Genomic DNA, 12,324 nt, shown 5'->3' with positions numbered 1-12,324 from the left:
TGATAGACTCAAAACCCTGAAGATGTTCAAAGGCTCACAGGGCAAATGATTTATTGCTTAATTAGACAAATAAAACAGATTTACAAGAAGTATTTTTATAATAGTCAATACCATATAATGCTGCTAAATAGTGAGAAAGCAACAGTCTTTGAGTAAGACAAACACATCCAAACTCTTTATTTAAACTCTTTAATTCACATTTACAAAATATCACAGTTCATTAATTCAATATTTCAACATACTTCTCTATATGAGGACTATAAAGATTCAAATCATTCTTTAAAAGATTTGACAATTATCAACGCAAAAAGTCCAAACAGATGAGGCACATCTCAATATTTCATTCTGATATTTCCCTGCAACAGTTATTCATGTAAACAGGTGTGTGTGTGTGTGTGTATATACACGTCTATCTGTATCTATATGTATACATAGCTTAGCAAAAAAGGATCAAGCAAACACATCCTATAGATTACTATAGTAAAATATCACCTATACCTTTTATTATTATCCAAATGATTGTAGAGAATTTGAGGTATCTGTACGGCTGACAAATGAATGTAGTGAGAGTCAATCTAATGTTTCAAATAATGAACATTTATTCTTACTGATTAGCTTATGAATGTGTCTGTAGTACACTACATAGTGCATTTCAGTAGTCTGACCTAAAAACCACACGTGAGAAGCATGAAGATTCATAAGAGTCGTCTTCAGTTGTGTGGACGTGATGTTTTTGGTTTAAAGAGTCCTGTCCTCCTCAGGTGTCGAACTATCAGCGGTACAGACACCAGCGTGATGCTGATGCGAAGCGGTGCAAACAGTTTGTGGACGGCGTACGCTAAAACAAACGTACTGGTGCCAGCGGCCATCCTTGACTGAACCACAGACTCACTGAAGCCCACCTTATACAACACAGAGGTCATATCAAGCCCGCTGAAGAGAGACAATCACAGATTAGCATTAATTATTATAAGTCATTTATTTCATTAGCATACATTTTACACACAGCATATTATGATCAAATTCAGCTCAGGAACCCGCAAACACTGAAATCTCACCTGGACACAGCAAGGTAAATTATTCCCAGAGACATGAGTGAGATTCCAATGTGGAATGAGACGCCAACCGCTCCATATTCCTTAAAGACTTTCTTAAGCTGCTGGGCCTTGCTGGGCTTTTCATCTGAACCTGGGCTTTCAGAGCCGGACCCCTGGAGAGAATGAAAGTAAAGAAAATAATCATTACAGAATAAAACATTTAATTCCTGATTATACATTAGGAAGAAAAGCATCACAATCATTTCATTTTTTAAAACTGAATGGGATCAGGACAACCTTCATCTCAACTCACAGCCCAGTAAATAATCCCTCAAAGACAACAACTGTTATCTCTTCAACATATAAGACACATGCTAAAGGAAATACTAGGGAGGGGCTTAACAGTCTTAACCAATCAGAATCAAGAAACTGTTGATATCTGCTTCCTGGAGCCAACACAAACAGCTCACATGAAACCAGTCAGTGGTTTAAAAAAACAACACAAACCAAACAACCCAACGTTCAGTGAGCAATCAAAAGTAAACCGTGCAGTTATTTTAGGGCTAAATTATTTACGGCAGAATAAAAGTTTTTGTTTACATCATACTTACATGTGTGTGTCCTGTGGAGAATATTTTATATATATAAATATAAACACATGCATGTATATATTTATTATATACAATTTTATATTTATATACAAGTATATGTTGTCCTCCTTAGAACCAGGAACACTTTTAACACTTTTAAAAATGAAGTGTTGATAACTAACACATTGCTCAGAATAACACCACACAGTTTTAATTTTATGACCACTGTATTGGACAAACGGGACTTTAATTCTCTGGGGTCTGAGGGGTTTTAGGGCCCTGGAGAAGTTTAGACCTGCACTGACATTTTTTCAGTTGCTCATAAACATAATAATGGCAAAAGTCTCATAACACTGCGTCAGCACAAACTGGGCTACAATATTTTATGATCAACATGTATGTACATGTTTGTATTTTTAAAAGAAAAATGTTTAGGTGTGGTTTTTGAAAAAGCTAAATTTAAAAAAGTCCACAAACTCAAACTAAAGATTTGTTCTGAATAACATCATCTTGATTCAGTGTTTTTGCCATTTGATTTAATTTTCATATTTATTTTATTTTTACATTCATTTTTGTTTTCAATTTCATTTTCACCAGAATGTGCCATTAAAGGTTATGAGTTTTAAATGAGATATTAGATGATATTTGATGAAGCATTCTGACTTCTTGGAGACACATATGACCATCTCACAAATCTTCTGCATTGCATCTGGGGATTTTGCATCTACAAACATTTGGGAATGTCCAGGATTGCAGTATATTTCCTATCTTATCTGGGTGTGGCTTTTTAAATTATTTTGTAACACTTCACAATAATGTTGTATTTGTTAAGATTATTTAATGCACAATCAACTAACAGAAACAATCTTCTCAGCATCTGTCATGAAACAAACATAAGAACAAAGTCCTGGTGTCCACTACAAAGGACATCATGTTGTGTTTCGAATGGGTCAGAATTATTGAACCTTTCTAAAATACTGCTTAACTTTAAATCTAGACTCTTATGTTGAAAAAACAATTGATGATTATCAAGAAAACATATCATCTGCAAAAATATATTACCTACTTCCCTTGTTGCCATAAAATGTGGAAATTGAAAGTGGTTATTTTAAAAAGAAAGTTTGTGTGCTCTGTACAAATATATCCACACAAAACAGATATTACTAGAAAGTCCAGGATGTCCTTTTGACAGGACGCTAAATAAATGATGCTTGACTTAGAGGTCTGAAACAGAAATTGCTGAGTCTCATGAGGATATATAAATACTTAATACATTTAGTTTTTTATTAAAAATATACATGCATGTGTGTGTATTTATATACACATAATTATTATATAAACAAAAACTTTTATTCGGCAAACGATTAGTCGCAATTAATCATTATGCAGCCGTAAGTAATTTACTTTATTTTATATTCAAGGATCTGTGAAAACGAACTGTGCTGTTAAATAATTAACAGAAGATCCCAGATCAGTGAGGTGTTGAATGTTCTCATGTGATACCAAAACACAAGATGATTGTGTTAACCTATGTGCCAAAACAACACAATGCACAAACAGACGAGGCATAGGGAGGCATGGGATCAGTCATGTGAGTTAAACACTGTCTGTGTTGTGTTGTGTTGTGAGATAAAGAGTCATTCAGTGCCTGAGACAGCAGACAGATGCACAACACATTCACTTCACACAAACACATCTGGAGGTGAAACATTTACAGCACAAAAACACACTGCCATCAACTCTCTATAGAGTCACCAGATGAACCTGCAAACATTAAACTCAATCATACGTCTATAAATCGCTCTTCTACTGGCTTCTGTATGAAGTTAAAAAATGAATGCATTGTTTCATAATTTGAATGGTGGGAGGAGCAAAGCTTCATTTGTTTTAAGCGGCTGTTGGGTATAAATGAGGTATTGTTCAGACCTCTCACCCGCTCTTGACCCTCCACAGGAAAACATTACTGAGAGATTTCCTTACAAAACCTTTGGACACACAAACCCACACACACAGACGCACACACACACACAGACGCACACACACACACAGACACACACACACACACACACGCACACACACACACACACACACACACAGACACACACACACACACACACACACACACACACACACACACACACACACACACACACACACACACACACACACACACACACACACACACACACACACACACACACACAGTGAAGTTTATCAGTGGATAACAGCTGCTGTATAACGTTCAGTGTATTTGAAGTGGACTGCACTTAAATATTGACAAATGCAACACACACCAAAGTGAGCAGATCTCTGAATATCAACTTTATTACAGATACACAATGCAAGTGTAAACTGATAACACAATCACCATGGTAACAATGTTTTTTTATTTACCATGATAATAACATGTTGTTCTTTAAAAGTACCATGTAAATACCACGGCACATATTTATGCTACATCATATTTATAGTCATCTCAGAACTACTGTCAGCTCTGTAAGGATTGTGTTTTGGGATTTTTTGAGTGCTTTAAATACTTTACAGGCACATATTTTAGCTAACAAATGTATTCATTTTAAAGCAACACTATGTAGTTTCCATGTAAAAATGACTCACAGCTCCCCCATGTGGTTGAAAAGCACAACAGTGCCTGGTATCAGACACTCTTCTGCAGGCAGGGGGAGGGGTGGGGCTGTGTTTCCTACCCTCCACCACCACTTTCAGAGTGTGCTTGTAGCAGCTAGGAGGCTGCTCAGGTTGCAGCAACAGTACAATTTGTCCAGTTAAAAGTTGTTCTACCACTGAAATAATTTTAGAGACATTATTTAAAGGTAAAAAAAACTACATAGTGTTGCTTTAAATTGCATAATACAAGCATTGCCTGGATCTTTCATCATCACGACCACAGTCTGTTAGGTTTGGTAAGAAACAGTCAGATATTATTTTAACTAATAGTGGATCACCTCAGGGCACAGTTTTATCTCCCTTTTTGACAATAATCATAGTCATCCTGTCCGGTACAAAACTGATCTGACGACACGACACAGCTTTAGTAAATCTACTTAATCAGGTGATCGATGATCTTGCTTACAGAAGGGAGGTTCAGTCTCCTTCAGCTGGTGTGAGTCAACCTTTCTCAAATTGAATGTAGGGAATACTAAAGAAGAACTTGTGATTGATTTTAGGAAGAAAAATGAGAAGGTCCTTCCAGTAATCATTAACGGTCAGCTGATCGAAATTGTGCAATCATATACATTTTAGGTGTCCACTTGGATTAAATTAAATTGGAAAGAGACTTTTCTTTTTGAGATGGAAAATATCAACTGTAGCGTGACCCATACGAAAAAAATGCTCTGGCCAAAAATATGTTTTTAATATATGCTAAAGACATTTTGTTGAAAGTAAGCCTAATTAAATATATTTCTTTAGGGCTGCACGATAAATTGCATGCCATTGTCAAGCGCATCCCGTCAGTAAAGCTGTTTCCTTGATTAGTAATAAATCACCATCAGCTGCTTTCAGATGAAGCAACATTTATACAGCCGTAGTTTACTGAAAAGCTATTAGGCAATCTTTCATTCACAAGAATGCAATTTATTGTGCAGCCCTAATATGTTTTTACCTATTCAACCCTGTAAGTTTTAAAAGTTTTGAAAACATTGAAAACATTTTTACACAGCGAGGTTAGTTGTCACACAGTCTCAGGAATACAATGATCATGAAATGAAAACAATGTAAATATTAATCAAAATGATAACTATTAATACAATATCTGGGGAAATAACTCATGATTATAATTTTTTTCTATGCATTGCTGTATAATAGACGGATGTTTAGATGAAGGATGATGGATGGATGAATGTGTGGATATCTATTTATTATAGGCAAATAAACAATATCCACCTTTAGTTTATAGACAGAATTTGATTGAATTATTTGTGTTTAAACTAAAGCAGGTGTTAAAAACCCTCTGTTTGTTATAATTAACGCCACCTATGGGGTAACATTTGCACTCCTCTCACTTTCAGCGTAATTGTATTCATTGAACAGTGTTCATTTTTAGCAGAGATGTGTGTGGTGATTGTGTAAAAAAACGATTCATCTAAATTAAATAATAAATAAAAGACGCAGACACTCAGGAGACTCAAATAACTTTGTGTAATAAAAGTAAATCAAACAGAACACGCGACAAATAAAACATTTAAACATAGTAAATATATTAACCTACAACTTATGAAACACACGCGGCAAGCGCGCCGCCGCCGACACAAATGAGTTAAATAAACAGAAGAGTGCGCGCGTGCGTGTGTGCGTCCTTTGACCTTCATTGCTACACAAACTCATTACAGACACACAATTCACGACATTTGCTCATGTGTGTGTGTCTGTGTGTGTGTGGTTAAATACAAACCTACAGAGAGCTAACGAAGACGCTTGCTGAGTGAATGAAGAGCGTTCGCGCGCCACACACACACACACACACACACACACACACACACACACACACACACACACACAACGCGGCGACCATTATAGACATACAGCTTTTCTTCAGACGCGTTAACATTTTATATACATTAAGATTAAAGCTTTATTAGAGTTCACTTACCGTTTCAACACCTGCGGCGCGTTCCTCTCGCGTTTTCTCGGGCGCCGTGGACGAGCTTCGCGCTTGAACCGTGACGCGAGGAAAAGAGCGAAGAAATGTTAAAGATTCAAGTGCATTCACGTTATAGACGCGTCGATTCCTGTCCGTCGAGTCACCGTACTCGCGTATCGGTGTCGCGTTCAAAGCAAACGCTCGTGTAGCAACATCAGACCTGCACGAAATATCGCGTCCGATAAGACGCAACGCACCGTCCCTGCGGTGAAACACGGCTGCGTTGCTCTCCGTTAACCTCCGGTAAACATGAGAGCTGCACGCCGCGCGGTGATTACGCAAAGCGCGCGTCATGGCTCCGGTCGTGTGAACTTGAGTCGGTCCCGTGAAGTTGACGCGCAGTAAAGACGCCGCGAAAACGCTCGACCTCCGACAGTGAAACATCGTCCCGACATCAAACGCGATAACGCTTGACGTGACAGAGGATTATAATAGACGATCACTCGGTGTGGTGTGAGCCCTCTGTAGTGTGCACACTGCGACTTCTGCTGATCTGAGATCAGTTCACTAGAGCCTGTAGTCACGCCTCCACCAATAATATTCAAGAGCTCTTCATAACAATACTGTACACGTGATTGTGTTGATAAATGTCTAGTTTTACAGGGTCTCAAAATAGCACACTTAGATTATCTTAACAAGTAGGCTACTTAAGAAATAAAAATTTAGTAGCCTATAGGGAGTACAAAATTAGTGCACTTTAAGAAGTGTACACTATTGAAACGTACTACTTTTCACCTGTGTTATTTCAGTGCTTTATTTTCTTTTACATAATTCAAGTTGATGTTTTAAAAGCACACGCAGTGCACTATGTAGTTTTTTTACAGGATGTGGTTAAATATATTCAGACTTTATTTAAATATGAGATTCACACCTCGATGACTTTTCACCCACAGACACTTGAGCTGTTTTTCAGTCAAGCATCAGGATGAAAATGACTCTTAACCCCTTCAGACCTCAATGATGAGACTTCTAAAAATGAGACCAAATAAAAATAACTTTAATTCTCCATTTCAACGGACGTAGTGTACTTCACAAATATTTACCAACATGAAATAAAATAATAAACATTAAATTGTTTGGTCTATACTTAAAGCTTCTTCTCAAACATCCAATCTAATGGACTGCAGGCTTTAGGTGAAATGCTCTAGAAGTAAAAATAAAAAAACATGTGATGTCCATCAAAATGGACACAGTGATATGTGCACATGAGTACTGTCTGTTTTGATCATAAATGTGATAATACATCATTCATTGTCTTTGATAAACATTTTGAACTCAAGGCTCAAGAAGATATTGCTGGTTTAATTTGTAATGTGATGTATTTGTTTTTATTCCTTACATTAAGTGATAAATATCTGAACGGTTTCTAGAAAGATCTTTGTTGGCCACCATAAAGAATCTTAAATATCCACAGAGGCTATAAAAGATAAGAAAGTTTCTTTTAAGAAGCTTTGACTAAAGGTTTTATTGGGGGATTTAAACTGCTGTTTCTGTGCTATTGCTGTGAACCTTGTTAAGCATTTGATGATGAATCTTGACATTTAAACTAAACCGGCCTTCATATCTTGAGCAACACAGAGCTGCCGGAAAACATCATAACTTACAGTACCTTCAATGTAAATGAGTTCAAAAACAAAACATCTCAAGCTATTTATTATATATAAAGAAATTAAACTGAGTAAAAGACAGCCTGTCAGTCAAATAAAGAAGCTGAAGTCAGCATGAACTTTAATGGCATTAAATAAACTTTGTGCACATGTGCTGTCATGAAGATTATGAGTCATCTGTTGGGGTGGAGCTTGAGAGATTATTTCACTATCACTGTGATGAAATGTCAGGAAACTGAGTCAAGTTTTTTTAAAGTATTTCTGTTTCTGTCCTACAGTAAGTACATGCAGATATGAGGAATAACATTACATCATTACTATGACTGGATTCAACTTAAAGTCCTCTACAGATTATTTCTCTTGATATAAACCAGGAGTGTGCAGGATCCTAAAGTAAACGCTGTTAAAAACAGTAGCACTAAAAACCATACGAAGATGAAATTCATGAGATTATTGACGTAATTCATTAAGCACGTGCCATTTGGTTTCTTCCTCATTGTTTTCTAAACTGCTGACTCATTTTGTTTGGCCGTTTGCCCGACCCACAATCATCTCGCTGTGTAATGACATCCTGAAATCATCTGACCGAGGTTTATAAACGCTTCTGAAGATCTGATGATGTTTCAAGGATCTGTAGATATAAACAGCAGTCTGTATTTATTCATTTATTCATGTGTTTTTCCACAAACACACGTCTCTTACAGCAGATCAAGAAACAAAACTCCTGATCAAAATATACAGTTTATTGAAAATATGTTAATACAGTGATTCCAGTAATTAGAAAATCAGTAGTTTGTTTTCCCTTTTTCTCATCACATGCCAGGAAAACAGAAGCAAACTTCTCTCTGTCTTGAGTATTTTTACTTCATTTTCTCAAACAGAAGCTACAAGAATCTACAGCTGTTATGTTGAGTCCTCTTATCATATTTAATAAAGCAGTTAAATGTCAGTATATTTTTGGCCACTGTTAAACATTTCTCTCATCCTGCATTACAGTATTATTATTTCCATGAGAAAGAGGAAACAAATTCCAGAGATTATTTACATTTTTCCTCCTCTGTAAAGTGACGCATGAATGAAGTTACTGTCGATAAGAGGGCGGGACTATCAGGTGGCCACTGAAACCCTATTGGCTGTTTCTGACATTCTGATCATCTGGAAGACTTTGGCACCCAATAGAAGAGACCGAGACAGCACATGAAATAAATGATATAACCACTGATCTATATAAATGACTGGATTGCGCATGACGTCACACTTGTGAAGCCACCGCGCCGCCATGTTGGTATACCCAAACGTTCTATTAAATCAATGGACGTTATCAGATTTTAATGATAAAACATCACTTTACTAGTCTTCGTTTTTATATGTGAAGTTACCCTGTACATTATTACAACACAAACGTCCAAAGCATGTAAAAAGTTATTTACTGAAAGTTGTACATTTTACGTTTTAATCAGTTATTATACATTCATCTTTATTACAGTATCAGATCAGCAGACAGACCGCAGCATATTTAGTATTAATGACAATAAACGTGCTCATTCTGAAATCTATATAAATAATCATGCTTTGTACCGTATGTTCATGCAATAATTCGCTAGTTTTGTAATTGTTATCTAAACTTATTTAAAGAAATAACGCTGACCGTCACAGTGTAGATGAATGTCAAAAAAAACTTTATTTATACCCGTGTCATTAACAAATGCAACAGACACACTCACCTTAACGGTTTTTTATAAATCCATTATCCTGCCCGATTAAAACATAAACAATGCAAATAACACCAGAATTAACAAATAATTAACGTACACATATCCTAAAAATTAACCTTGTGTAACTGATACGCTGTAAAGGGGGTAAATTTTAATCATGATTTTGAATGGAAGTCAATGGCGCTCTCTGCCGGTTGGGTATACCAAGATGGCGGCTCGAACTCTGCGCTGGCTTCACGTCACGCAGTTACGTCAAGCGTTCTATGCGCAATCCAGTCATTTATATAGATCAGTGGATATAACACATGATGTACAGATACAATACAACACTGAGCATGTGCATTAAATGATGCCTACAATAGAAACATATTCTTCTCTCAACAGCCTCACTTCAAATGTCAATATCTCATAATACCTGTACAGGTCACAATTTACCCCAGAATCAACAGAAAACACAAGCTGATTGTATAATGAATATAAATATATAATCATTTATATCTATAGGAGGGGTAAGCGGGGCACAAACTAAAGCAGGGTTCATTTTCAACGCAGCTCCTTTACATGTGTTTTGGTTAAGATATTGAACAAAGAGTGTTTGAGAGGCATGAAAGTAAATTTCTTCATCTTATATTTTTTTATTTCTTTGTTGTGTGTGCAAGTCACCAAATCCAACCTTATATTATTTTAATCACTGTCTTGTTGTTACCTAAAACATAACACCATTTTGAAACATGTCAGCAACTCCTAATAACTGATAACTGGGATTGAAAACATTTTTACACAGCGGGGTTAGTTGTCACACTTCAAACAATTGACTTTCTTAGTATTTTTTCTTGTTTTCAGTAGAAATATCAAAAAAAATCTTAAATCAAGATGTATTTTCTTGATGAGCAAAATGACTTAAGAAAATTAGTTTTTAGACAACTCAAAATAAAATTTAAGTGAATTTGTGCTTAAAACAAGCAAAAATATCTGCCAATGGGTTGAGAAAAAAATCTTGAACTAAAGTTTTTTAACTTTTTCTTAAACACTAAATTCAAGAATAATTTTCTCACCCCATTGCCAGATATTTTTTGGTTGTTTTTAACACAAATTCAATTCAATTGTATTTTGGTTGTCTAAAAACGAGAATATTTTTTTTCTCATCAAGAAAATACATCTTGATTTAAGAATTTTTAGATATTTCTACTGAAAACAAGAAAAACATACTAAGTAAGAAAGTCATTTTTTGTACTGCACACAGTGTTACAATGAAGCCTCAGGTATACAATGATAATGAAATGAAAACAATTAAAATACTATATCAAAATGATAACTGCAATATCAGGGGAAATAACTCAAAATTAGGATGTTTTTCTATGCATTGCTGCATAATTCATTGTTCTGTCCCACAATATGTGTATGTGTGTACGGGGAATTTGATTGGTCGATTTAAAAAAAATGAAATGGCACACTAGAAAGTGTCTGGATCACAAATGTAGTGTAAATAGAGTTACATTTTCTCTTTTTACACTTTTTAATTGCATTTCTAGCAAGAAATAAGTATTGCAGTTTGCAAATATAGGATAAGTTATCACTAAGGCGCTCTCTGTTTATATTTCAAACTGAATTTCCTTACGCTGCCTATGAAGTTTGTCTGAATGTGTTTCCCAGAGCTGCCAAAGTCATTACCTCATGAGGCAGCGAGGCAACCGCCTAAACTTTCAGATGCAGTCTTCATCCTTTTCTTGATGTAAAATGTAGTTTGTTGATTCTGGGGTAAATGTGAACCGGACATTGACATACAAAAATCCTGAGGTCTGTATGAATGAGACGGAGGGACGCTGCTTTAATTCATTATATCATTATAAATCACTTCATCTTTCTGCAATACAATAAATAAGACTCTTATAGTACAGTGGCTTCTATGCCAATACATGAATAAATACTGTACACAACACTTGTGTTGCCTCTCATATACAGCAGATCATCACAGGCAACACAACAGAAACACTTTTCTTCTTCGGGTGTGAAACTGTCCACACATCAGTCGCTTTCACTTTCTTTTAATTGTCAATCAGATGGGGCTGAAATGACGGTGAGAGGTTGATTTTAAACACAACCGTACATATTATCTTATTGTGAGAAATGTTTAAACCTGTGAAACACGAACAGAAACCGTGCAATATTTCCTTCCTATCTGATAACTTATCTTACCTGTGCTGAGATCAGCCCTACAGACTACAGTACCACACGTCTGCTTATGTTCACTCTCAGAGCGGAATAAGAAAGTAACCGGAGACCCACAGACTCTGAAATTTTGGGATTCACTAGTGGGCGGCCGTCAGCTCGTCTGCTACTTATTTGATTTGGCCTCGGTTTAGCGTCCGTCCAATCAGATGCTGGGGATTTTCGGAACTACGAAACGCAGCAGCAGCTGTGAGTTGTGGTGCCCTCGTCCTCTATCGGCTGCTTAAACCTCAAGAGGGGCGGATCTCCGCTGGCGGGCGTGAAGTAAACCGCACTGCCATTGGATGAGACCAGCGGCATGCGAGGATTTTCCGGATCGGATTTCGTTTCGCCGGACGGTGTGGAGCCGTTTCCCAGGTGACCGTTGAGGAGGGGATGGTTGAGGAGTTTGGCGGCGACCCGCTGCTTCTTGAGTTCTGACAGCGTCTGACTCCTCGGCTTCGACTCCTCAGTGGGTGTAGAGGAGGAGGTGCCATCGTCAGGTTC

General features: G+C 36.7%; 2 protein-coding genes across 4 annotated transcripts in view; both read right to left on the bottom strand.

Annotated features, from left to right (window-relative positions):
* Positions 1–34: 34 nt before the first annotated feature.
* Positions 35–6,792, bottom strand: fam210b (family with sequence similarity 210 member B). The gene is made up of 3 exons (XM_065272517.2): positions 6,237–6,792; positions 1,059–1,210; positions 35–933 (listed from the first exon to the last, which is right to left on the bottom strand). The coding sequence occupies exons 1-3, from the start codon at positions 6,669–6,671 to the stop codon at positions 711–713; spliced, it is 810 nt and encodes a 269-aa protein (XP_065128589.1). The 5' UTR covers positions 6,672–6,792; the 3' UTR covers positions 35–710.
* Positions 6,793–8,621: 1,829 nt separating this feature from the next.
* The window catches only part of ppp1r16b (protein phosphatase 1, regulatory subunit 16B), a 31,895-nt gene continuing 28,192 nt past the window's right edge, over positions 8,622–12,324 (bottom strand). For 2 of the 3 annotated variants that reach the window (XM_065272409.1, XM_065272410.2), the window contains exon 11: positions 8,622–12,324. This exon is cut by the window's right edge and continues 99 nt beyond it. In XM_065272409.1, coding sequence (XP_065128481.1) covers positions 12,007–12,324 — 318 coding nt within the window. In that variant the 3' untranslated portion in view covers positions 8,622–12,006. The other variant, XR_012336988.1, reaches the window with a different exon arrangement.

This window comes from Paramisgurnus dabryanus, chromosome 7 (genome assembly GCF_030506205.2).
Source record: "Paramisgurnus dabryanus chromosome 7, PD_genome_1.1, whole genome shotgun sequence".
In the NCBI taxonomy this organism is placed as follows: domain Eukaryota; kingdom Metazoa; phylum Chordata; class Actinopteri; order Cypriniformes; family Cobitidae; genus Paramisgurnus; species Paramisgurnus dabryanus.
The sequence above is the reverse complement of the archived record's forward strand: the minus strand, read 5'-3'. Positions and strand labels throughout refer to the sequence as shown.

Bases quoted from the DNA above. Each gene is read 5' to 3' on its own strand.
- fam210b (XM_065272517.2), bottom strand. From the start codon at position 6,671: ATGTTTCACTGTCGGAGGTCGAGCGTTTTCGCGGCGTCTTTACTGCGC. The intron at 1,211-6,236 runs GTAAGTGAACTC...CATTCTCTCCAG, and splicing joins GCGCCGCAGGTGTTGAAACG to GGGTCCGGCTCTGAAAGCCC. The intron at 934-1,058 runs GTGAGATTTCAG...GTCTCTCTTCAG, and splicing joins ATTTACCTTGCTGTGTCCAG to CGGGCTTGATATGACCTCTG.